The sequence below is a fragment of the Haemaphysalis longicornis genome, unplaced genomic scaffold, assembly GCF_048455015.1.
Source record: "Haemaphysalis longicornis isolate Haplotype H1 unplaced genomic scaffold, Haemaphysalis longicornis Haplotype H1 scaffold_7, whole genome shotgun sequence".
NCBI classification, from domain to species: Eukaryota; Metazoa; Arthropoda; class Arachnida; order Ixodida; family Ixodidae; genus Haemaphysalis; species Haemaphysalis longicornis.
This window is the reverse complement of record NW_027526422.1, coordinates 146,829,474-146,856,838: the sequence shown is the minus strand read 5'-3', so window position 1 is coordinate 146,856,838 and position 27,365 is coordinate 146,829,474. Positions and strand designations below refer to the sequence as shown.

Genomic DNA, 27,365 nt, shown 5'->3' with positions numbered 1-27,365 from the left:
TGCCTGTGTTTCCACTCCCATAGAACTATTTACAAAGACAGTTTCGTGACTGGCCCCCGACATGTCCAGCTTCAGCAAACGAGGCATCCTCCTGTGCGGACCGCTCGATCTCATTGAGCACCTTCACACCCCAGGTGCTTCAGTGCCTGCCTGTAATCAATGCCGCCCTTCTCTTTGACAATTTCTTGCAATGCCAGGTTCGGATTCCACAAGCCACGGTGGGTCTTATTTACATATTCTACCACGTAGGCGAAACACGGGGATCCATGTTTGAGTCTACGACGGACGCCACCCATGGGTTAAAGTATTTTACTCACTTTTGCTACGCATTACGGGGTAGCGTGACGGTAGGATGAGGAGAACCCGCTCGGAGAACTGAAATCTACTCTGCCTTATCTGCGGCGCCGCGATGTTCCCAGAACTGATCCATTAAATAATTATCTGGTCGTTTCCAGGAACGGCTGCATGACTTGGTACTTGTTTCAGAGGTTCTTGATGTGTTTGTTCTGCGCCTGACAGAACAGTGCGGAAAGGCTACGGGTTCATCAATGGGCATGAAGGAGGCGTTAAAGCGACACTTGGTGCTGTTGTTCTTGCGGCAGGTGTGGGTGTGTTGGTGCCCCTCCGTTCGCTCCCTCTTCAAGTACAAAGTGTAGGCAGGACGTGGGGCAGTGGCCCTTTGTAGAGCCACTGGCATTTGCGTGGAGAGCTCTTCCTTGGGAGAATTATCGAGCCACAGAATGATGTGCGCGTGTGCGGACCCGCGGTGCTCAAATTCGATGTGATTAAATTAGTCGACCACTACATAACGCCCGAAAGGGGATATCCCGGTGTTGCGCAGGACGTTGACAATGGCGCGCATCAGTCTGTCGAAGTATACGGAACAGACTACGCGATCGTCATTCCTCAACTGAGCTCGATAAGTGCTGTTCATTTATTCGACTTCCACTCCCGTCCCACCAGGTTTTAGGCGGGGTTGCTGAAGCGAGTGCAACAGGTCGGGCTAGTGGATTTTCGAGGCAGGCAGGGTGCGAGACGCGGTAGCCTTACTCAACTGGTAGATCACCGCAAACAGGTGTTTCTCGTGTTTAGTCCTGTACTGCACTGTGTTGGGTATGGCATGCATGAAAGCCATGGCGTGCTCGTCCGCCCCCTTCACAAAGTCCTCGTCGAGCAACTGTGGCTTCGTTAGTGTTCCACCGCCTTGGTAGAAACACGATTGAGACGCACCTGTTCACGTGATTGATCCCAAACACACCTTCAGAATGCCACCTGGGCTTAGCAAGCGCGAGGAAGCCATTCTGCATAGGCTGCACTTGAATGTGGCCTACACGGGACATTAAATGTACAAAATCCAGCAGGCATCCTCACCTCTTTGTTCCACATGTGACTCACCAGAAGACATTCATTATGTATGCGTGTGTCCAAAGTACACCCTGCACAGAAAAACTCAAATCGTTGTGCAGGCAGCTTGGTGCGGAACTTGAACTGAGGGCTGTGTTTGGTCCTTGGTCGGGCCTCAGTCAGGCTATACGAGCAATAAAAGCTCTCTTGAAATTTCTTCGGAGCACAGAACGGGACAAAGTTTTGCGAAGGAAAATTTTGAGTGAATCAAATGACATCTTTCCGTGTTCACATTCTTTTCTCTTTTTTCTTTGCTCTTTGTTTTTCCTCTATCACCTAGCTTAGCAAGCCAGCGCGATGCCTGAGCTAACGTCGCTGGTCTTCATTAAAGTTAATATCTCTCTCCCTGTATCCTGAGAAAGACGAAATATATGCCATCCTGGGCCTCACCCTAGATTGTAGTACTATTCTGAATATCTCCTGTATTTAAATGCCCACCTGCTTAACAAGACATTTTCTGGGGGATGAAACGAATTTAAAGGATCAGACTACCGAACTAATAAAAACAGTATCCGTTATTTTTAAAAAGTAGCGCTAGCAGATTACTTAGCTCTTGCTTGTAAAGCCACACTGCTAAAAAAACTGCCGCTGTATTTTAGGCCATTTAATATTTGTGCTTCACGTTTTTAAGTCCGTTGATCTTGCTGCGTTTCGTTCTCCACATGCAGTAAAAGTGAACATAACTAAGCCAAAGACAAGACACAGTGCGGACAGCATGCGGTACAAATTGTCATACGAGCCCATGCCGTCTCGGAAGACACCTGCAACAGCACGAAAAAAAACGGTTTCAGAGGTCTCATCATCTAAAATAAAAGTGCCCACTGCCGAACAATAAGGCAATGAGAGAACTCTGAGAAATCTCGCCATAAAGGCCAAAAGAAATTACGTCACCTTTATGAACATCGTATAAGCAAGCTCTCGCAAGTAAGCTTCTTTTCAGGTACGTAATGGGTTTATGAACGGTGCCGTGGAATTAAAGGAAGAGACAGCTAGGCATAATCCGGTAGTGTCAATACTAGGCGAAATGCCGCTCGTGAGAACTAACGGCAACACCACCTGAAATGGTGTATTTATGCTTATTCAACAACAACACTTCAGCGTGGCCTTACAAAATACGAGCGTTTGACGTGTGCGAACAATGCTACAGCAATTTTTTGTGCACGTGTTTCTCGTTCTCGATTTTAGGCCCTGCTAACGGGGAAGATATCAAAATGTGTCTAAGAGTTAATTTTGCAGCAACTCGAAAATTCAGGCCGAAAGTCAGGTCAGGGTAGCATTAAGGTAATAAAATTAACGTTGAAAAATTGGCTTCTGCGTGACGTTTAACGACAAAGGATGGTAAGGCTTTAGTGTGTACACATGCGGCAGCGCTCTGCTTGGGAGCGACATTCCGCTTCGGAGTCAGTGTAGGCTGGGAACTTCCTGTGCGAGGAAGAACTTCAATTAGTCCCCTGCCGGCGCCTAAACGACATAAGAGGAACCAAGCCAGCTGAGCTAAGGGAGCACTTTTACAAATGAAGAAATGCCAGAAATGAAGCGCCAGCGGCGGCTCCATCCCAGTATATAAATGGAAAAAGCTACGACACTACCTACTAAAGCACCGAGGCTGAACAACAAGCTGGCTTGAGCAGTTGATCAAAAAGATTGCGGCAGTGTTGAAAGCTGACAACTATGTGGCGAGAGGTATTACACGTCATTCCTGGCCTGCAGTTGCTTGGAATCGGAATGTCGCCTGCTGGTACAGCGCAACAAATCAAATAAATAACATGAAATCTTTATTAGTACACAAACGCAAGGTGCCGTATGCCCACGAGATAGGGAAAGAAGACATGCGAAGGTCTCCTGAAGGGGCCAACGTCTCGTGCTGCGAGAGCACAGTGACGCTATCATGTTTAGCGTGAGCTGTCCACATTCGTGCACCCAATACTGTTTCAGGGCCTCCAAACCCAATCGAAATCATTCCCGCAAATTGTAAGTTTGTCTTTTGCTGCAAAATCGGCTATGTTTTTCGCATGCACTACAGCCATCGCTGCCTATGGCAGCGCCGCTAGGTATGCGCGACATAATGATAAAATTTCGTTGCCCGCAAGCCCATACCTGAATGTGAAGCTGCCCGGTAAACCGAATAACTTCCAATACTTTAGGACCACAATGTGCTTATGTGTGTCTTTTTGTCTATGTCTATCCGCGCGTGTGTGTGCCTACGTAATGTATTTTCGGCAAAAATATGACCCAGTAATCATGTTTCGCTAGAAAAGGAACTCACTCTTTCAATCATTTCAGCCACAAAGTTACCTAAGTTATTATCCTGCTGTGCGGAAAGAAATAGAAGCCCTTGTCCCTTCTGCTATTTTTCAAACGTTTCAGATATTCTCGGTGACAAGCGTATGAATAAAATCTGCGAAACAGTATCTTCCCATTGTTGGAATTATTCAACAAAACATTCTGGTTCACAAAAATGTCACTGCATTGTTGGCGCTATGCCAGCGCCAAGAAGTCCACTTGCCTATGAGTAGTGGCCCGCCGAAGGCGACTGGAAGCAGGGCAACACCGGCGAACCCCCAGCACAGGGGCAGTCTATGCACGCCCAAGTAATCACTGAGCAACACGGGTTTCATCGCCACCACGCAGCCTGAAGCAAACCCTATTGCCGCTGCAGTGACGGCCACTTCCACAAAATTAGTGCAATAGGGCGTGACGACAAGACCGACGGCTGCTACCACAAAGCACAGCGCCACGAGGAAGCCGCGGCGAAGTCCCATCCGGTCCCAGACGTACGGCAATGTCAGACGCCCAACCATCTCAGCCACGGCTAAGCACGGTATTATCGGCTCAGCTTGTTTCTTCGCCGAACCTTTGTCTATGGTGTAATCTAATATGGTGGTCTCCACTGTGTTAGCTGCGTAGTCGCTGATCGTAAAAGCGACGATTAGAAGGTAGAGCACGGGATTCTTCAGCAGATCCGCACATCCTTTGCCTGAGTGATTAGCCGACTTCCCATCGTCAGCAATGCATTGATTTTGAACGAAGTGGAGCAAGTGGCTGTGTTGTACTTCACTCACACTTTCTCTGTTGCTTGGCTCTAAATGTCTCTCAGTTTTGTCAGATGTAGCATTTGGGAGTATCGTCTTAGGTGTGGCATTGCCTATCATCCTTTGGTCTTCCACTGTCCACGCCGTTGGCGTATCCTTCTTAAGGCAACCCTTATGAATGGGAAGCGGCCAGGTAGTAGCACAGGGATGTCCACATGGCCTGTCGTCTGTAGCAATCGATCGCACCGAAAGTAGCGTACAATCTTTACGCAGACTGCCATGTTTTTTTAGGTTTGGGAAGCTGTTGCTGACATTGCTTTTTGTGACCACCGAGCTGCCCCCATAGTATGGCACAGCCACAGCCATTGTGGAACTGCGTTTCATGTCAGCGCCATTAGAGTCGTGGTTACTACATGCTACGGCCGCCCTTTTTGTACGAAATGGCGCCACTGGCCGGGGATTGTGCATGAGCATGAAAACAGGCAACGCGTTGAGCATTATGGCCGATATTACGAGTAATGCACCGGAGAGTCCATACTCTCGTATGAGCGCCGACAGAGCCATTGAGAAAACGAGTGGCGCTAACGTCATGCCGGTGTATTTGTATGCACTAGCGGTTGCCCGGTACTTGTCGAAGTATACCACGGCGTAGAGAGACAAGCTGAGCCCCATCAATCCAGTCGATAGGCCTGCGAGGAAGCGAGGGGGAAGTCAAAGTTAGTCGCTTTGCTAACAGCAAGCCGTTCGAATTTCTTCCAAATAAGTCTCCCTTTCCTTGGGCGCAACGAACGAGCAACGTTTGAGCACCTTAACTTTTCGTAGAATGGGGTAAGAAAAAGCTTTCTGTTTCTAAGTATTCCCTTTTGTTTTTTGCAAAAAGAATCTTGAGAGGAAACAAGCTTTCAAAGGTACTTTGCCACTGAAAGAAGACGTAACATTTGTTTTAATAATTCGCGATTACCCTCAGCGAAAGATTAACTTGCATGGTGACATAAGGCGCTCTCTTGCAATGATGTCAAAGTTCTATTGTTTTTTGTTCGACGTAGGCGTAATTTACAAACGTGCATTTTTTTATTGATACGATTATACCCTGCATGAAGCAGGAAAGGAAACTTTCCTTTCATCAAATGCGAGCTTTGCTCCAATCTTTTCCGGTATTTGTTTTCTGTGAACTGAAGAGGCTTACTAAACAAGCTTGAAGTCCCCACTTGAAGTTTGGCCGGGTTAATTCCTTTAGAGGAGTTTCACTTAAATAAGGAGGTCACTCCGCCTAATGAACTACAGTAAAACCCCGTTCATGTTTTCACCGGACCGGGTAAATAAACCGTAACAACCAGGAAAACGCATCAGTAAGGAAGCCTTAGAAAATGAACAAAAACAGAGTAGATTTGACTTGCAACAATGTATTTGTGCAACTTTGGCTTTCGAACCTTTAAAAAAATTGAGAATGTAGGATTGCCGCTTTTTACAATCGCTTGAAAACACGCGTGGCAATGAAAGGTTCCTAGCAATGTCGACTCTCTTCCGCGCTGGATTCTTCTCAACTGCGTTTAATACGTCAAGCTTCTCCTGAAGAGGAAGGAAGCGCCTCCCGTTTTCACGAGGCCATCAAGGCACGACAAAGTTCGTGGTTGCAAGTTGAACCGTGTTCTCAACGCTTGAAGCGAACGATGACGACGAAAGCGCGTGCTATTCTTGCGGTGGTGTTTTGGGGCAAACACGCACTTCCAGCATTGCGAAGTGAAACTCGTTCTAAGCGCAGTCATGATGGTGATAGCAGACAGTAATATAGGACCATCTGGCGGTGACAAATCGCACCCGCGTGCGGCTTTATGCAGTCAGTTCTGTAGCCAAGACTGGCCAAGGCTCGTCAAACGTCAAAATGGCGGTCTGCGCATGTTGCCCGGGCGCCTTCGGAGTGTCAGATTGCGGCGCATGATCCTGGTACGCACTCTGAGCCACGACGTAAGAGTGCGGATTTTAATATATGGGACTCTATGTGAGCTGCGCCGGGACTAAACAAAAACAACGTACTAGCCGGGAAAACGCAGTACTGAGGAACGTAAGAGCGGGATTCTATTGTACTACGGGGTGCCTAGATTAACTGTATTTCGGCCACATGAAACGACAAGGAGTCGATGGGTCTACCGGCTTAGTTGAATGCTGACCTTCAAACACTCCCAGAGTGACGCACATCCAGGCAATGTTGGGCGCAAATGCCGAGGCAATCACCGAAGCGAAAGAGAGCAGGCTACCTAGAACCGTGATCTGGTAGATGGACAGTCTGTGCTGCAGAATGCTGACCAGCAGGCCTGTAAAAGTTTAAAGCGGAGCAAAGACAAATCGTTTATATCAATACAGGTAATGAAAGAGTACAAAGTTTACAGTGGAAAAAGTTGCAAGTGTGATTTCATCACTACGGCGACATTTGGTTTGCTTAACACTATTCGCAATACTGGCAAGCGTGTCCATGCCCGCCATCGAGTAAAAAATACTTTTCTAAAAATTGAGAAATGTCTCTAGCCCGTATTCTTTTGCACAAATCAAAACTCATTTTGAAACACTATTTGGTCTCTTTTTTTATGTGGACGGAATTTTCTCTCTAGTATTTGTTTACGGTATGGAAACTATTAAGGCAAATCCCTAAGTATTCCGTTCTGCGAAAAAGTGGTGTTGTAGTTGTCGTACCACGGCCAACAAAATGCCGCTCGCACTAGGAACATATAAATAAAAACACGTATAACTCGATGAGATTTGAACTCGGGTGCGCACAGTACGAGCCCAGCATTGACTGGCACGAACTTGCGTGCCAGTCAGTGCTGCCCAAAATATAGAAGCATACAAAGACTGTGTGGTTCATTGCTTTTCCTTTATTTGCGGAGATACAAACGACGAACGCCTGGCTGTGATGATGATGATGGTTGGTGTTTCATGGCGCAAGGCCAACGAGGGCAAAGAGCGCCAGTAAAGAAGTTATATAATGAAGCGACGTGATTACCACAAAAAGGTAGTTAGAAAAACATGTAGACCGAACTTAGTAAAATCAATTAAAGGTAATGGTGATGGCTGGTGTATAGGGCCAGATTTGATTATGCGTGATATGAGATAAGGTTTAAAAACTTAGCATCTGACAAATACTCAAACACACGTCTCAGGGAAACCATGGCATTGTCACCAAGAAACAGCGATGGGTGTAGGGGAATATGTTGTCTGTAGAGTTCTCTGAAGTGTTTGTGTCGTGTTGTGTGAAGTGCCTTGCATGTTATTAGTATGTGTACTACGGATAGGGCCTCTCCGCACCTGCTGCACTGGGGCCTAGGAGATCCCGTCAGCAGATACGAGTGAGTTGCATGCATGTGCCCTATCCGTAGCCTACCCAAGGCGACTTCCGTATGTCTGTTGTGTGAGTCAGATGTGTACCGTCCCAAGTGTGGCTTTATTACGTGTAGCTTGTTGTCTGTCTGTTCGTCCCAGTGTGTTTGCCATGTTCTGCGCAGGTGTTGTCTTATGTGTGGCTTGAGGTCTGTGTAGGGTATCGCTGTAATGTCTACAGTGTTCCTGAGTGCAGCAGCACCGGCCCTCTCGTCTGCCAACTCGTTCCCAGCGATCCCAGCGTGTCCTGGGACCCAGCAGAGAAGCAGCCGATGCTTCTCCGCAAACACTGACATGATAGTGTTGAATACAAGATTAATTATGTGGTTTTTGGGGAGTTTATGCGATGATAATGCGCGAACAACACTCAAAGAATCTGTGTAGATGATAGAATTGGGAATTTGATTTTCAAGGATATGTCGTACAATCAGTAAAATTCCGTACGCTTCTGCTGAAAAAATTGTTGTGTGCACGCTCATGGTTCTGGCTGCATTGAAATTTGGACCATGAGCAGCGCACGACACCATAGTGGAGGTTTTAGAAGCGTCACTGTAGAATTCAGCACGTGGGTATTTGAACTGCAAAGAAAGAAAGTGCTGAAGTATTGCAGCTCGCGGTACCCGATTTTTGTCAAGCTTTATAAAAGAAAGGTCACAGGACACAGGGCGAACTTGCCAAGGCGGTAAAATGTTTAAAGAGGATGACCTGTACACGTCTAAAAACGAAGCACTCAGATCCGAGGCTCGCTCTCTCACTCGAAGTGAAAAAGGCGGAGTAACGGACGGGCGATTTACAAACAACACAGATGTGGATGTATCGTTAAGGACAGGATAAAAAGGGTGGCTATTCTGAGATGAAATTTTAAAAGCATAAAGTAGGTCCATGTACGCTCGCTGGTTCTCAAGGCTCCACTTATTACATTCAACATATAGACTCTCGACAGGGCTAGTGCGAAAAGCACCCGACGCAAGCCGTAGCCCCAAGTGTAGTACTGGGTCAAGCATTCGCAATGCTGTTTTACTCGCCGACCCATATACCACACTGCCATAGTCCAAACGAGACCCAACCAAAGCAGTATACAAGCGCAGCAGGAGTTCTTTATCGGAACCATACGAATGGTGGGAGAGAACCTTCAGGATATTCATTGTTTTAAGACATTTATGTTTAAGTTTCTTGATGTGTGGAATAAATGTGAGTTTCTGGTCAAACACAACACCTAAAAACTTGTGCTCCTTGTTCACAGGAAGCGACGCGCCATTAAGTGTAATGTCTGGGTCTGGAAGGATCCCGCGCTTCCTAGAGAACACAACGCAGGAGCTTTTTGCAGGATTCAATTTAAAACCATTCTTGTCTGCCCAGCTGGCAAGTTTCTTGACGCCGAGCTGGACTTGACGTTCGCATATTGACATATTACAAGATTTATACGATATCTGCACGTCATCTACATACATAGAGTAAGAAATTGTAGGCGGCAGTGCCTTCCCAAGGGAGTTCATCTTTACTATGAAGAGAGTGCAGCTTAGAACTCCACCTTGCGGCACGCCATTTTCCTGCACGTGTACCTTTGACAGCGCAGAACCAACTCTGACGCGAAAGGTTCTCTCCGACAAATAACTAATAACGGTATTTAACATGTTACCAGAGACTCCGAACGACTTAAGGTCAGTAAGTATGCCATAACGCCATACGGTGTCATAGGCCTTCTCTATGTCAAAAAACACCGTAAGACAGAATTGTTTGTGAATGAAGGCATCCTTAATGTATGACTCTAGTGCCACAAGTTGATCGTTTGTGGATCTCCCTGCCCTGAAGCCTGCCTGGCAGCTCTCAAGAAGACCGTTGTACTCCAAAAAGTACACAAGCCTCCGGTTTATCATCTTCTCGAGAAGCTTGCACAGGCAGCTGGTCAGGGCAATGGGTCGATAGCTAGCGGGAGAAGAAGGGTCCTTCCCTTCTTTCAAAAATGCTACAACTATGGCATCCCTCCAAGACTTTGGAATGTGCCCCGAAAGCCATATCTTGTTGAAAAGGTGAAGAAGTGTTACAAGAGTGTCTGTGTGTAAGTTCTGTATCATTGTATATGTAATGTTATCTGGGCCTGAGCTGAGGGTTTACACGTGCTCAGAGCACCCCTCAGCTCATGAAGTGTGAACTCAGAGTTATAAGAAGTGGCTGACCTGTCATTGTCATGTAAAGGCTTCTTTTCGGCCATTTGTTTGTGTTTCAGGAAAGTGTTTGTGTAGTGTGCTGAACTGGACACGTGTTGGAAGTGTTGTGCGAGTGTGTCAGCCTGGTCTTCCAGAGTGTCCCCTGTTGTACTAACCAGGGGCAGGCTGTGTGTCTGTTGTCCTTTTAGTTTTCGTATTCGTGTCCAGACTTTGTGTGTGTCAGTGTATGAGTTGATGGAAGTGAGGAAGGTGCGCCAACTCTCCCTTTTTGCCTCACGACGCACTCGCTTACCCAAAGCATTTGCCCGTTTAAAAGAAATTAGGTTATCCGACGTGGGGTACCGGCGAAGGACACCCCACGCCTTGTTCTGGGCCTCTCGCGCCCGCCTGCAGTCCTCGTTCCACCAGGGCCTCCTTGGGTTGCGGGACGCACTGGAGGCCTGGGGCATGGACTTTTCGGCGGCGTCGACTATGTGCGCCGTGACGAGTTGGGCTGCTTCCTCCACGTGTAGGTGTTTTATGGTTGTGTGGTGTAGTTTAGATGTTTCTGTGAATGTACTCCAGTTTGCTTTTGTTTCATTAAACCTGTTATGGGCAGATGGACTGCATGGGCCTTTACCTCTGTATGTTAGGGATGTGGGGAAGTGGTCACTACCATATGGGTCCGTGCCCACGCCCCACTCAAGACATGGAAAGAGAATTGCAGAACCAATAGCCAAGTCGAGATGTGAGTACGTATTATGTCCTAAGTTATGGTATGTAGGTTGTTTTTTGTTGAAAAGGCATGCTCCTGAAGATGTAAGAAATTTCTCTATCAGGCGACCTCGGGCATCCGTTCTGGAGGAGCCCCAAAGAGAGTTGTGCGCATTAAGGTCGCCTGTTAGGATGTATGGTTCGGGCAGCTGGTCGACCAGCGCCTCGAAATCAGAGCTCGAAAGTGCATGATCAGGAGGAATGTAAATGGAGCACACCGTTACCAACCTATTAAATATTATTGTTCGAATTGCTACAGCCTCGAGGACAGTGTTCAGAGTGACAGGGTGGCAGGCTAAGGATTTCCGGGCGACAATTGCCACACCTCCTGAAGAGTGTGTGCAGCCAACCCTGTCCTTTCTGAATACCATGTACCTATTTAAGAAATTTGTCTGTTTGGAATTGAGGTGAGTCTCTTGGAGACACATCAGAATTGGCTGATTGGCATGCAGGATATCATACACATCATCAAGATTTTTAAGGAGGCCTCTGCAGTTCCATTGAATGATGTTTTCTGTTCCCATTATTTAGGTTTAAGAATGAATGGAGTGTGTGTATGTGTTCATGTGTCGTCTTTCGGGGCTGTCACTCTGGGGTTAGGCTTTTTAGGCCTGTCTGTAGGCTTGGAAGTCGGTGGCCGCTCCTTGCGCTGCGTTGCAGGCAGGAACGGCCCGACATCCATCTCGTCGTCGGATGTCCGAGGGGTGCCCGACGGACCGGGCCCCCCGGACTTGGCCCCCCCTCGGGAGCCCTTCGTTTGAGCCGCCACCGCCGAGGGCGTCCGGGGCACCATAGGTGGCACGGGCGGTGCGGTGACGGTGGGAGCCGGTGCGGGGCCCGTGGTGTCCATCACCTCGGTACCCTCCAACGGACTGGAGGACGGGGAGACAGAGGCGGGAGCGGCACCGGTCCCGACAGAAGTGGTTTGCACCACTACCGCTGCTGCCTCAGCAAGCGGCGTGGTGCCGGGTTGGGCTGCGTGAGGCAACCGAGCGGGGGGCGGGACCAGGTCAGACTCGCTGAACTGGGTCCCTGTGGAAACCAGACGCCGCTCCGCCCCCCGGCGAGCCGCGTCTGCGTACCTCCCCAGAGGGAAAGAGGCGAACCTCTTTCGCGCCTCTGGGAAGGTGATGTTCTCCGTGACCTTGATGTTAATTATCTTTTTTTCTATTTTGAATTTTTCACACTTGCGGGAGTACGCTGCATGCGGCCCCCCGCAGTTTACACAAGTGAGAGTTTCGGATGGGCAGTTCTCGCTCGGATGATCGTGCGCCGCGCATTTTGCACACGTCGTTCGGCCACGGCAAGAGTTCGTACCGTGCCCGAACCTCTGGCACTTAAAACAGCGCCGCGGGTTCGGGATGTAGGGACGGATGGAGCAACGGATGAAACCTGCATTTATGTATTGTGGAAGAATTGCGCGGTCGAATGTCAAGATAATGTGTTTGGTGGGAATCTCCTTGTCGTCTCTGCGGATGGTGATGCGTCTCACGGTAGTGACGCCCTGATCCTTCAAGCCGGCAAGGAGATCCGCATCCGTTTCGTTCAAGAGATCCGTCTCGGATATCACACCTTGCGAGCTGTTGAGGCTCCGATGGGGTGTGACCCTGATGTATAGATCAGCCAGTCTAGTCTGAGCTAGAAGCTTCGTGGACTGCTGCTTGTCATTTACCTCGATTAGTAGTTCACCAGACCTTTGTTTTTTGCACTTATATGATTTTCCTATTATGGCTTCAAGATATTTTGCGATCAAGAAGACTGACTGAGATGCAAGAGGGTGGGTTGGATTCAGGGACTCCATGACAAGAAATCGAGAGTAATGATCTGGTTCAGGAAATGTCAAAGATGGCAATGGAGGAAACGATACTTCGGTGCGGCCCCTTTTAGGGGGCCGATCACGTTTGGGGGGGGGGGGGGGGTTTGAAAATGCCATATAGCATAGTATAAAAGCGCGGAGACGGGGGTACTTTCTTCTTTGACCTTACCCTGGTAGCCAAAGAGGTCCCGGAGCTCCCTGCCTGGTGAACAGACAGGGAGCCCATCCGCCGGAGCTTGACCTGGGCTCCGACGGCCACCGTTCGTGGTTTCTAACCCTCCACCTATAAACACATCACCACGGTTGGATCCAGCTTATGTTTGGGGGCTCGGGGTCCGCGGTATCGCCAGTACCGTCACCAAGATTGCTCAAGGTGCCCCGTGCGGGGATCGCCTGGCTGTGATGTGATGCTTAGTTGTCAGGAACTTTACAATGTGTAGGCTGGAAAGAAAAGAGGAATATTTACAATATTTATAAAAAATTAGAATGCTTTGTTCTGGCAGTTATATCCGCGCCCACAACTTCACGTGTGTAAGAATGTACCTTACTCTTCTCAATCGCGCTTATGCCTGCGTGACATCACAAAAGGCGTTATTGTAGTCCTCAGTCTTGCTGAATTTGGAAGCAGTCGTACGCAGCCGCAGCTTCGCGCAAATCACGGTTCCTACGCACGAAGGGTTATCAGGAAAAATAGCATGCTCAAAACGTAGTGACTGGTGGCGGGAACACAGACGCTTACCAAAGCTTACGGGCCTCTTTGGCGCCACAGCTTCTTCATTCGAGGTCATCATTTCGATAAATCTTCTAATCATATGAAGTGAGTTTCCAGACGATGCCTACGTCGGCGCGGTCAGCTTGCTTGGACACAGTCCTACGTTTCCAGCCGTGGCCACTTCACTACAATGTGCGTGAATATGTGGCACGTGCGGACAAGAGAAAAAGAGCAAGTCCGATGAAATTGTCGCCTAGTGTTCCTAAACGCACAATAAACAAATAGGCTGCATTGAAAAACAGGCCATTGGACTAATGAAGTGTAGCCGTGCGGCGTGCATATTTAAAAGAGCAAACAATTGTCATTTGAGTTTCACATGTGCTAGCGCTTCAATCAGAGCACAAAATTGTGTACAAATTGTGCAGATAAAACGTTTTCGAAATTCCTATCTTAAAGTTGGATTTGTACTCACTCTGTCTGTGCCAAGCGCAGCCGATCCAGTCACAGCCATGCCAACGGCCTTTTGTATTTTTTCCATTTCTTTAGAGAGCTCTGCACAGTCAGTGATTTGCACAATTTCTGGTACGTTGCACGACAGTATTGCGGAAAACACGCACTTAAAACGGTGATTTGTGGTACAATACTTATAATATTTCCTTCATGATGAAACAGTCATGGGTTCACTCACCCCCAGACGTTACTTCAGCTTTGTTTTGAACATTTATGACAGGTATTTTGAAAGCTGACAATATGTCTCTACATGTTGCATCCAGCAACGTACACTATGATTTACTTGGGTCCCATTGTGTTTCGTAATGAAATCATCAGGCACAAGATCGATTTGTCCTACTGGCCCTATAGCGCGCATAAGTGTCGTTGGTGCGCAAATGTTTCCCATGAACTTGAGCAGAAAATGTTTCCCAGCGAAGCTTTTTACCTCCAAAACCCAAAGGTACTGTCGCGACCATTGGTGTAAACAAAAAACTCCCACAAACAAACAAAAGTTACTGGCACCGCCAGGAATAGGACCTGGAACGATTAAGAAACAGATCGAGAGCGTGTTGTATTACCGATTGAGCTAGGAGCCCACGCGGAGACGGGAGAGACAAACGGCGCATTCACCGAGCGCATATAATGGTTTACCCCCCGCGTTCTCGCTGAATGCCACGTGATAGCGTCACACGACCTCTCGCGCCGCTGTGCGCTCCGCTCACGGCATGTGTAGTGGCCGCATGCGCGCCTTGCGAATGTGCTAGGAGTTAGTCAAAATTAAAGGAAGCTCACAACAACACATAGCATCTCACTCCTCCTCCATCTCTGCCACCGATCTCGTCGCCTCCGCCGGCGGCGGCAGAGACGGTGAAGATAGATCTTCTAACTCCGGGATTGAGATTTCTTTAATTTTTTAAAAAAAGATTTTCAACCCATGTGCTCCACCAACAAAACTCAATTAACGAACACTCAAGGATCACGCTTTGATTTAAACTCAGCAAAGAATACCTCGTTGAAGTAAAAAGTTGCAGGGGACACCTACGTTTTGTTCTTAAGATGTAAGACGCGATAGCGTTACCTCGTCGTCAAGCGAGAGCTTCGAACGGAGCGGCGGCAGTCGGCATTCATGCTCTCTGGGCGCTGAAGTTTAGCCTAACAAAACTAGGAACAACGGCTTTATGTGGGAGAAGGAGCTTCACTGCGCAGAAGTGACAATTGACAAAACCAATCATCCTTTCTGTCTTCTCCGTAGCAGTATCATTCTCGGAAAGCCTACCGCGCAGCCTTTTCCTTTACACATTCGCTTTTTAGCAACCACACCCGATTGAAGCTTCAAGCGCGAGCTCCATTTTGGGGGCGCAGGCGTACTTCCCGCTACACGGGGACGTTGTCTTCCATGCTCGCACCATAAGCAAGGCTAATAGCAGGCAGTTAGCCTTTACTAAAAGTCGGTGAATAAGCCCAGTAACGGTGTTCCGTCAAACCTGGCTCATCGGCGCATGCACCAACGGCGGGAGAACGAACTCACTACGCAGACGTGACGCTTAATTTATGAATCATGCGCCATTTCTTTCATAGCATCCGCCGTAGCATCATTGCCCTACTTCCCACCTTCCAGTTAACCTTTCGATCTTGCTGCCTCAGTCGTATCTAGCTTTTGGCAGTGGTGACGTATTTCCGTGGACACCTGATGAGCACTGCTGATAGCGGACGGCTAGCGAGCACGGCAAAATCCAGAAATGAGCCAAATAATTTGCGTTAATAAAGGGTGTGGCTAAGTGCATTTCACTTGCATCAGGCTGTACTCTTTGTAGAGCCACGTGTGGAATTCAAGTGACGTCGCATGGGTAATTGTTGTGGGTGTCGTTTACAGCTTCGTTTTCCAACGACCTTCACAGCGTGGATAGGCGCGCTCTTTTTGGTAGCTACCGTCATGTCACACCGAAAATTTGAATATCTACTGATTAGTCGGAACGGAACGCTACCAACGGCCTTGTGGCTTGGTTCAGAGAAAAAGGTCTTAGGTAACCAGGATTAATATAAACTAAAAAAATACTGTGCGGCCTGAAAATTGAAATTGTCGTTATTCGTAAAAATACTAAATTTTGGTTCACTTGTGCCACGAGTAACATCCTGTATTCGATGAGGCCGAAAGGACGCGCACGTGGTTGCTATAGCTCCATAGGAAGCATATTATTGATGGTTGTGATACGTTATTGTTTAAATATCACTTTGGTAAATTCACGTCCATAGAATCTTTGACATTAGGTGAGTTTAAGGTTGCTGAACATATGTGGCGAACTTCAAACAAATATTGATGATGATATTTGGATTTTTATGGCGCAAGGCCGACTGAGGGCAAAGAGCGCCAAAGGATGGTTAGTTCGTTTGAGTGACATGGGTGTAAAACTAGACTTTTTCAGTAAAAATAAACGAAGTAAAACTCCAGGTAATGAAGATTACTGGTGTAAAGGGCCAGGTTGTCTTGATGCATGGTAAGAATTGAGATGTAAAAACTTGACATCAGTAAGAAACTTAAAAACACGCTTGATGGAAAACATGGGCTCATCTCCTAAGAAGCATGATGGATGTAGTGGGATGCGCTGCCTGTAAAGTTGTGCGAAGTGTTTCGGTCGTGTTGTTTCTAGTGCCTTGCATTGTATCAGGATGTGGATCACGTATAGGGCCTCTCCGCACCTGCTGCACAGAGGTCTTGGAGATCCAGTGAGAAGGTGCGAGTGCGTTGCGTGTGTGTGCCCTATCCGTAATATGGCCAAGGCGACTTCTGTGTATCTATTGCGTGTGTCGGTGGTGTATGGTCCCAAGTGTGGTTTTATTACGTGCGACTTGTCTCTTTCTTCACTCCAGTGTTTTTTCCGTGTTTGGAGAAGTTGTCTGATGTTTGGCTTCACGTAGGTGTTGGGTAATGTGGTTATGTCTGCTGTATTCAAGAGTGCAGCAACAGCAGCCATTCAATCCACGGCTTCGTTCCCGGGTATACCACAGTGGCCAGGGACCCAGAAAAGGTCCATTTCAAATTTGTGCACATATACCGACATAATCCCCTTGACTATCAGATTGATAACGTGGTTTTTCGAAGACTGTTGATCGCAATACCCCTACAACACTCAGGGAATCTGTATAGATAATGGATTGCGCGATGTGGCTTTCAAGCATATGATTAACAAGAAGAACACCATAAGCCTCTGCCGTAAAGATACTAGTATTACTATTACGAATTTTTGTGGTATTAAGGCCAGGTCAATGTGCAGCGCAGGGCACAGAGGTGGCAGTTTTAGAGGCATCCGTATAAAATTCAGAACACTGATACTTCGCTGAAAAGACAGGAAGTGCTGCATAATTGCACACCTGGGAGCTCAGTTTTTATCAACATGTGCGAAAGATGTGTCGCATGATACAGGGCGGAAATGCCATGGAGCTATAAAATCTGTTACACAAGTTTGGATGGTATCTAAAAACGAGACAGGAAGCGCTGACGCTTCCTCTATAACTCTGTAAGAGAAGGGTGCAGAGAACAATAGTCGATTGAGCAGGAGTTCAGACATAGATGTATTGTAAAAAACTAATTTAAAAGGATGTTGAGGCATGGGTGAATTTTTCAACGCATAAAGGAGATCTGTGTATTCTCGCTGACGTTGTAGGTTCCATTTATTACATTCTACATAGAGGCTTTCGACCAGGCTAGTGTGGAAGGCGCCACGTGCCAGGCGAAGCCCCAGATGAAGCACTCGGTCCAGCATTTTGAGGGATGTTTTACTTGCTGACCCATAAACACTTCCATAGTCCAATCGTGAACCTCTTAGGCTCGTCAGCACGTAAAAGCAGTTGTTTGTCAGTACCAAAAGAAACGTGCAAGAGAATCATCAGGATATTCATTGGTTTTAAGCATTTATGTTTCAGTTGTTTTAGTTGAATGTCAGCTTTCCGTCATAAATTATACCTAAAAACTTGTGTTATTTTTTTACAGGAATCCAGACACCATTGAGTTGAATGTCCGGATCCGGCCGGATGCCAGTCCTCTTGGAAAACAAAACACAAGTGCACTTTCCAGGATTAAACTTAAAACCATTGCTATCTGCCCAGCCAGCTAGCTTGTTATCACCTAGCTGGACTTTATGCTCACAGACAGTCAAGTTACAGGATTTAAAGGAGAGTTGAAAGCCGTCTACATATATTTAACACGAAATTTATGGTGGCAGAGCCTTCCTCAGAGAATTCATTTTCACAATAAAAAGGGTGCAGCTCAAAACTCCACCTTATGGGACGCCATTTTCCTGCGCATGAACCCTAGAGAGTGCAGTTTCAGCTCGCACGCCAAGCGTTCTTTCAGACATGTAACTGGCAAGCGTGTTCATCATGTTATCCGACAAAGGACTTCAAATCGCTGAGGATACCATACCGCCAAGCAGTATCATACGCCTTTTCTAGATCAAAGAATACTGTCATACTGTACTGCTCATGTAGGTAGGCATCTCTAATGTAGGATTCTGGCGCTACTAGTTGGTCATTTGTAGATCACCCCGCCCTGAAGCCTGCCTGGCAGCCCTCGAGAAGACCTTTGTACTCAAGAAAGTACATGAGTCTCCTGTTTATCATCTTGTCCAAGAGCTTACATAGGCAGCTTGTCAGGGCAATGGGACGATAATTGGCAGGAGAGGAAGGGTCCTTCCCTTCCTTCAGGAACGCCACTACTATGATCTCCCTCCAAGAGCGCGGAATGTGCCCCGAAAGCCATATTTTTTTGCATAGGTGTAGCAGTGTTTAAAGAGTGTATGGGTGTATATGTTGTATCATGGTGTATGTAAACTTATCTGCGCATGAAGCTGAAGGTTTACATGTGCTCAGGGCAGCCCTCAACTCTTAGAGTGTAAATTCAGTTGTAACCAGATTTTGACCTGTTATTGTCATGTAGGGACTTCTTTTCACAACGGTTTTATGTTTCAGGAAAGTGTTTGTGTAGTGTACAGAGCTGGAAACGTGTTGGAAGTGTTGTGCATATGTGTTAGCCTTGTGTTCGATTGTGTCCCCTGTTGTAGTGACCAGGGGCAGGCTATGTGTATGTTGTCTTTTAAGTTTACGTATTCTTGTCCATACCTTGTGCGTGTCTGTGTATGAGTTGATGGAAGTAACGAAGACGCGCCAACTGTCCTTTTTCGCCTCCCGCCGCACACGCTTCCCAAACGCGTTTGCCCGTTTAAACGAGATGAGGTTATCCGACGTGGGGTACCGGCGAAGGACACCCCACGCCTTGTTCTGGGCCTCTCGCGCCTGCCTGGAGTACTCTTTCCAGCAGGGCCGCCTTGGGTTGCGAGTCGCACTGGAGGCCTGGGGAATGGACTTTTGGCAAGCGTAGAGGATGTGCGCCGTGATGAGTTGGGCGGCTTCCTGCACGTGTAGGTGTTTTATCGATGTGTGGTGTAGTTTAAATGTTTGTGTGAAGGTACTCCAGTTCGCTTTTGATTCATTAAATCTCTTATGGGAAGATGGACTGCTTGAGGCTGTACCTATATACGTTACTGAAGTGCGGAAATGGTCACTACCATATGGGTCCGTGCCCACACCACACTCAAGACATGGAAAGAGAACTGCAGAACCAATAGCCAAGTCAAGATGCGTGTATGTATTGTGTCCTAAGTTTTGGTATGTAGGCTCTTTTTTGTTGAAAAGGCATGCTCCAGAGGATGTTAGAAACTTCTCTATCAGGCGACATCGGGCATCCGTTCGGGAGGAGCCCCAAAGAAAGTTGTGCGCATTAAGGTAAACTGTGAGGATGTGTGGATGTGGTCAACCAGTGCCTCGAAATCGGAGCTCAGAAGTGCAAAATCAGGATAGTTGTAAATAGAGCATGTCGTTACCAACTTATTAAATATTATCGTAGGGATCGCTACAGCCTCAAGGACAGTGTTTAAAGAGAGGCAGTGGCATGCTAATGATTTCCGGGCGACAATGGCCACACCTCCCGGACAGTGTGTGCAGCCAACCCTGTCCTTTCTGAATACCATGTACATATTTAAGAAATTTGTCTGTTTAGAATTGTATGTTTCTTGGAGACACATGATACTTGGCTGACTAACATGCAGCATCTCATACACATCGTCAAGATTAAGGAGGCCTCTGCAGTTCCATTGGATGATGTTTTCTGTTCCCATTAGTTACATTTAGAATTACTGGAATGTGTGGGTGTGTGTGTTCATGTATCGTCTTTCGGGGCTGTTACTCTGGGATTGGGCTTTTTGTGCCTTTCGGAAGGCTTGGCCGTCGGAGGCCGCTCCTTGCGCTGCGTTGCATGCAGGAACGGCCTCCTCTCCTCGTCAGATGTCAGAGGGCTGCCCGACAGGCCAGGCCCCCTTGACTTGGCCCCCTTCGGGGCCCTTCGTTAAAGCCGCCACCGCTGCGGGCGCTGAGGGCGCCAGAGGTTGCACGGGCGGTGCGGTAGCGGCGGGAGCCAATGCGGGGCCCCCGGTGTCCATCCCCTCGGCACCCTCCAACGCACTGGAGGATTGAGAGGCAGGGGCGGGAGCGGCATCTGTCCCGACAGAGACGGTTGGTACCGCAACCGCTGCTGCCTCAGCGAGCGGCGTGGTGACGGGTTGGGCTGCCTGAAGCAATCTAGCGTGGGGAGGCGGGGAGGCGGAGGGGGACCAGGTAAGACTCACTGAACTGGGTCCCTGTGGAAACCAGACGCCGCTCCGCCCCCCGGCGAGCTGCGTCGGCGCACCTCCCAAGGGGGAAAGAGGCGAACCTCTTTCTCGCCTCTGGGAAGGTGATGTTCTCAGTGACCTTGATGTTTATGATCATTTTTTAAATTGACATTTTTCACATTTACGGGAGTACGCTGCATGCGGCCCCCCGCAGTTCACACAAGTGAGGGTGTCGGATGGGCAGTTATCGCTCGGATGATCGTGTGCCGCGCATTTTGCACTGGTCGTTCGGCCACGGCAAGAGTTTGTACTGTGCCCGAACTGCTGGCACTTAAAACAGCACCGCGGGTTCGGGATGTAGGGATCGATGGAGCACCGGATAAAACCTGCATTTATATGTTGTGGGAGTGGTTAGCGGTTAAAGGTAAAGATGATGTGCTTGGTGGGAATCTCCTTGTCGTCTCTGCGGATGGTGATGCGTCTCACGGCAGTGACGCCCTCATCCTTCAAGCCCGCAAAGAGAACCGCATCCGTTTCGTTCAGAAGATCTGGCTCAGATATCACACCCTGCGAGCTGTTATGGCTCCGATGTGGTGTGACCCTGATGTCCAGATCAGCCAGTCTAGTGTGAGCTAGAAGCTTTGTGGACTCCTGCTTGTCATTTAGCTCGATGAGGACTTCAATTTCCACCCGTGCGCTCATCACATCGCCTCTTCAACTCTATGAGCATTCAGAGACTTCACGGTTCTACCAACGCTTTCAACAAATCTTTCCTCCCCGTAGCAACAGAACAATGGAACTCCCTACCAGAATCTGTCGTTGCCGAGCATAACCCTTCGAAATTCCGTGAGTTACTAAGCTCCTATATCCTTAATTAACCTACAATATTCTGTTTCTCATTACTTTTTCTACGCGTAATTTTAGCGTCCTTTCCAACTGCTTTTACCTCTGGTTGCTTCTTTTCAGTCTGAAAAAATATAATTACTCCCCCTGCGTCCCGATGCCGGCAAGGCTCCTTCTTCAGAGGGGACACGGCTTACATTGCAACGCCGCCTTGCAACCCTTCGCCGCTGCAGGCCTTCCACGAACCCCGCCCTGCGGAACGCGCTCGTGTGTTTACACAGACTGGGGAGTCCCTTGCGAGCCATTGCGACTCCGTGGGGTTCGCTGTAAAGGCACTTCCTCCAGTTCGCCCTTTTTCGAAGATGGCAGTTCCGGCAAGGTCAGCTTTTTGGTCTGCCGCCCCGGAGACGGGGGCTGCGTTCCTTGACCCGTTTGCGGTCGTCGTTCTTGCCCTGCCTTGTCCTCCCGGGAATATTTTGGGGTACTGAGCGCAAATAGTGGGGAACTCTACTCCGAGTGCTTTGCCCATTGTTGCATGGTCCTTAGGGCAAGGGGATTAGCCGGCCCACTGACGCCAAAAGCTTGTGACCGTGTGAGAGTACTCAGGCCGGCAGGCCGGCGCCCTTCTGGCTCCTCGTTCGTAGGGCATTGGCACGCGTTTCAAATGCCATACGGTTGACGCCCTCAGTCAGTTCATTGCTCTTTCTAGCTTTGTTTTTCTTTCTTTTTTTTTTCGGCGGACTAGGGAAACTTTGACTTCTTGAAATTGCTCACCTCTCTCCCTCCCCCTTCTCTCTTTTCATTTCTTTTTTCATGCCTGTTCGTCTTCACTTTCTTTACACGAATGTATGTCGGAATTGTTTCTGTTTTACTGTCTTAATTTTTGCTATGTGTGTGCTATTATTTTGCCCCCCCCCCTTTTTATTCTTTTCATTCCTGTACGTCTTCACTTTCTTTACACGAATGTATGTCGGAATTGTTCCTGTATTACTGTCTGAATTCTTGCTATGTGTGTACTATTATTTCGCCTCCCCCCCTTATGTAATACCCCGCAAGGGGCCTTTAAGGGTACATTAAATGATGATGATAGACATTTGTTTTTTGGCCTTATACGATTTTCCTTTTATGGCTTCAAGATATTTTGCGATCAAGAATCTGACTGCGATGCAAGAGGGTGGGCTGGAGTGAGGAATTCCATGACCAGAAATCGAGAGTAGTATCCGCTTCAGGAAAGGTTAAGGATGGCGAGGGGGAAAAGATACTTCGGTGCGGCACCTTTTCAGGGACTGATCACGTTTTGGTTGAAAATACCATATAGCATGGTATAGAAGGAGGGGACGGGGGTACTTTCTTCGCTCGGGTTACCCAGATAACGAGAGAGGTCCCGGAGCTCACTGCCTGGTAAACAGACAGGGAGCCCATCCGCCAGAGCTTGACCTGGGCTCCGACGGCCACCGTTTGAGGTTTCTGCCCTTTACATTGATAACTCATTACCACGGTCGGTTGCAGCGTGCGTATGGGGGCTCGGGGTCCGCGGTGTCGCCAATACCATCACCAAGATTACTCAAGGTGCCCTGTGCGGGGTTCCAACCAATATTCTGCGGACCCATGCATGCTCTGACAATTTCAAGTCCACTAACGTTTAGAGGCGTCGCTGTAGAAATTTTATAGAATATTTATAGGTACCTTGAGTGAGGTTTACCTGAACGTTTAAGGGAATTATTCATTGAAGTTCTATACAACCTCTATGGAGCTTCTCACGAGTTTGTGCTGACTATCGTGCGACCTCCATACAAATTCGTAGGCAACTCCGAAATTATTTCATGGGGATGTATGCAACAGGAAGAAGAAAATATCTGCGTCGAAAGCAATCGCGAAACAAACACCGGGCCAACGTGCGTTCTAGAGATGAATCGCACAGCTTATTCGAAAAGCTGAACGAAAAATGTCCCGTCATTACGCCCACCTTAATTACTCAGCTACCGGTCCCCCGCTGTTAATAAGGAATGTGCCCAGTGCTCACACTACCGGCGATGTCGCAAACAGCAGCGCCACGTGTTGCGAATTTGCCGAGCCGGTCATCTGTCACTAGTGCTCTTTTTACGTAGCGGTCGTCTTGTTTTGCTGCCTGGCAGACGTGTCAGTTTGACATGCATAAAGATTGCTCTTACGTGTAACAGCGTAAAACAATCATCTTTTTTTTTTCAAAAAGGAACATTGGGGTGCCTTTTTGTTACTCAAAAAAAAACCCAATTCAATAGGTGACATTGAATTGAATTATGATTGTGGACCTAATTCTGGGACGCAACACCTTTAGTTGCTCAACAAGTCCGAAACTCACATGTCAAAAAATTTACCAATTCTATGTATTCTTCCTCTCTGCCTACTCTTTGTCCAGATTTTTAATGAAGACCGGGTTTCGGTTCTGATCTTGGTTCATTTACGCGTAGGACATGGGCGCGATGAGCACTGTCTGAATTCTGCCTATCATTACTTACACTAACAAGATCCAGGATCCGGTCATACCTCGGCTATTCGTAGGTGATGACCACGTATTTTGAAATATGTGAGATTTTTTTCTTATCTATAGTAGTCACCCATTTTTTACACAGTGTCCTCCCCCTGAAGAAGTTTCTTTTTGGTAGTATTTACAAGACGCACACGCAATTTTACTGTCTGATGACACATGAAGATACCAAATGATTTTGTGCGTTAGTCGTTTTGCCAGAAAAAAAAAGTACAAGTAGTGACATGATCATGTCACTACTTGTAGCCTTTTCGGGTGAAGGATTTCCGGTGAGGGTGTGTTGTGTTGGGTTTTGTGCCACATAAGCGACACTTAAGCCATCATGCGCCAAGCACACGGTTGTGTGTTTACTTTTGTGGGTGTCTACTCGTTGTTTTTATGACATTTAAAGCTTATTTAAGAGCATTTCTTGTTTTAGAAAACTAAACACTGAATAAGTTTCCACAAGGGCATCGTCTCCTACGAGTAAACTTGGAATAAATGTAATCTGTTTCATTTCGGAACTACCTTACACGTTTTTTCTCAGGGTCTCAAATTTCGCACATGAGAGTAAGATGTGGTTTATTGTTAGCTCTTGGTCACGTTCTTTAGATTATGGTTTATCCTGTTTCATAAGGAGAAAGTTGAGTCAGATGTACTGTCCTGTGCGATGTCGACGCAAAATAATCCTGTGAGAAACTTTTCGTGTCTGCTTGATTGCCATTCTGCTACAGAGCGTATAACCATGTGGTTTGTTAGTTTTATTATTTCATGAGGACTGCCCTTTGGCTATCAATTTACTCCGTTTAAATCTCATACAATAACTGTTTGGAATGTGTACTTGCTTTATTGTTCCGCTACTGGCCTGAACGGCACATGCATCGGCCCTCTCATTTACATTGGATCCTACATGGCTAAAAACCCCGCAGAATTTAATTATGCGTCCTTGAGTTTGAGCTGTTACTTCATTCCGTATTATGTCTTCTATTATGCGCTAGGGTGCATTGTTTTAGTGCAATGGTGTGATAGCGCTGACAGAGTCGGTGTAGATAATGCTGTTTTCAGTGTTTTCCTTCATTACTCTTTTCTGCAGCCACAGCAACGGCGTAAAATTCTGCTGTGGAAACCGAGGCAACCTGAGGTTGCCTGACCGCCTTCTGCCATTCCCCTTTGCTACTGAACTCCTAACACCGGGTGATATTTTAGAACCGTTTGTGTAAAAAATTCGCCCCGTATCTGCTCCTTTCGTTGCAAATGTCGTCAAAAGGCGACATTCTTTGTAGACATTTGCCAAGGAAATGCCCCTCTTTACTTTCCCGCTCACCTCTCGTGCTGCTCCTGTTCAGTCGCGCTCATCCCAAGGTAAACACGCTAAAGGTTTGCTCAAGGCGATTTGAATTTACCGCGTTCCACTGCTACAGGCCGGGTTCCTCAATGCCAGCGCTGCAGTACGGCGGAGACGCGCGTGAATCGAGGCGGCCCAATTCAAGGTTGATAGAACCACGTGGCCCTGCTCCACGTGCGTTCCAAGCAGAACGTGGAAGCTATATAGTGGAACCTTTCGTTGCCGTTGCCGCGTTATTTCTCATATGTCGCCAAGAGGTGTCGCGGGCAACAGCAGGCGGCAGTTTTCTGCAGTAGATGTAGAATGATGTAGAATATCATTTTCCATTGAAAAACCAGGCATACATAAATGTTTCAATAAAGGAACACTGTAACTGTCGCTTGTGTACTAATTCCCTGTCTTATATTGGCGTAATGTCTTGTTCTTGTTCAACAAAGTTGGCAAGTAAGAACATATAAACCGTGCTTAGACGTTTACATTTGGCTGTTAGTATATAAGACTATTGCGCAGTATCAATTCTACTTTGGCCGGGTGGCTGAATCGAGTAACAGACAGACAGATGGACAGACAGACAGACAGACCAAAATTTCTTTGTTTAAGTAGCCCAAGAAAGACTATCGTCTTTAAAATCTGTGTTTCTTCGTATGTTTTGTTTAACGCCAAAAAAGCCAGTGAATGCGTAGCATGGCGTGACTAGATACATATCAACACATATTTTTGTGGTAGCCAGTTGTTCAACGCATTCTGTGGTGAACTTGTGAAGACAGTGTGGGGAGGAGACAAGGTATCTCGTTTCGATCCACTAACCAGACAGCATGCCCATAGCTGAGTATTTGTTACGGGTGAAGGCAAGCGTTAACTCTGCTAGACAGTCGGTTGGTTGCACTTTTCGCATTCGGTTCCATCCATTTCGCCGAATATTTCACACACAGACCTGCCATGTGGGTCATAGGTGAATGAAGCATCAGAGGCCAGCTGGCGGTCTGGTGGCTCACACCAAATGCATCCATGAGGGCCACGTAGAACACCGCCCCGTTCTTTGGGATGAGGGATATGAGCAAACACGAGAGCACCGACAGCGGCAGCAAGGTCCAGCATTTGTCTACGATGATCACCTGGCGATGGTCGACTCCGCCTGCCATGGTCGAATGAAACTGAGCAAGCGCGGGTTCCTGCGTACGGCCATGCAAAGAAGGATACAAACAATCTGTCATTTAGGTATCCCAATGTAAAATAAATTGTTCACTTGCCTGCAATCTATGCTTTTAATATTTCAATTTTTTTAAAATAGTTTATAGCTTTTTATTTCAAAATCAATTATAGTTGCTTCGAGCTAAATTTTATTGTAGTCGCAAAGAGGCCTCTTATTTTTAAGTTTAACGAAAGGGGATCACCGGGTTTATTCTGAAACCGAAGATGGCCCGATTTCAAACAACATGGTCATTTTACGAATCTAGCAAATTGTGAAACATTCGGCTTCTGAATCTTCTCTTCTACAAGCAATCGCCGGTTAGAGGACCCACCAGCTTCGCTTTGTGAAGCCTCGGTGTTATGGACCATGCTAGACTACAAACCGGGGTTGCTTCACTGTCACCAAGCGAAAACCCGGTTTTGGCGGTTACGATGTAGATGCTGAAAACACCTGAAATGACGTCAGTCCAGCGATGCTCATCATAAAAAAGAAAGGTACACGACACCTCTGAGATTTACAGACTGCCCACACCCTTCATTCAGCTAGTAATACCATGTATCTTTTATTTTCATCTTGCCAACGCGCATTTTAGTGCCCGTTTCGGTTGTTGCTATTTCGTTGCTTTTTAGATGACCATAAGTCTAATGTTTCTATAATTGTTTCATTGCTGCAAAGCGAAATGCTGCTAAATTGGGAAAATTACCAACTGCTAATATCCTCAACTAATTGTGCACATAGCGTGTTTCCTGTTTTATTTTCCTTGTTTTCCTTCTTGTGCATGCGTTTTTTTAATTTCTTTTTCAGTTCCTACTTTTCGTTTCCCATGACGGATCATCTAATGTTTGCACTTTTCGCGTCCTTGGCCATTCCAGCGGTAAAGCTTCGAGGAACTATCACGCTGCGTGGACTGTGAGCTACTTAGGCAGCTCCCTCTTCATCTATACGTAATCATCATACTTAGCTGCCGCACCAGCGCTTCGTACTCATTTCTGTAGATACCCATCATCACGGTCTGTGCGCGCGTTCCCCGCCTCGAGCTTCCGAAAACGGTCGCCCTGTACATCGACC

General features: G+C 47.4%; 1 protein-coding gene across 1 annotated transcript; it reads right to left on the bottom strand.

The window, feature by feature from the left end:
• Window positions 1-3,854: 3,854 nt before the first annotated feature.
• On the bottom strand, window positions 3,855-26,247 carry LOC144146588 (monocarboxylate transporter 9-like). Its single transcript, XM_077678529.1, has 3 exons — window positions 26,040-26,247; window positions 6,605-6,748; window positions 3,855-5,125 (listed from the first exon to the last, which is right to left on the bottom strand). The coding sequence occupies exons 1-3, from the start codon at window positions 26,245-26,247 to the stop codon at window positions 3,855-3,857; spliced, it is 1,623 nt and encodes a 540-aa protein (XP_077534655.1).
• Between the last annotated feature and the right edge of the window lie 1,118 nt (window positions 26,248-27,365).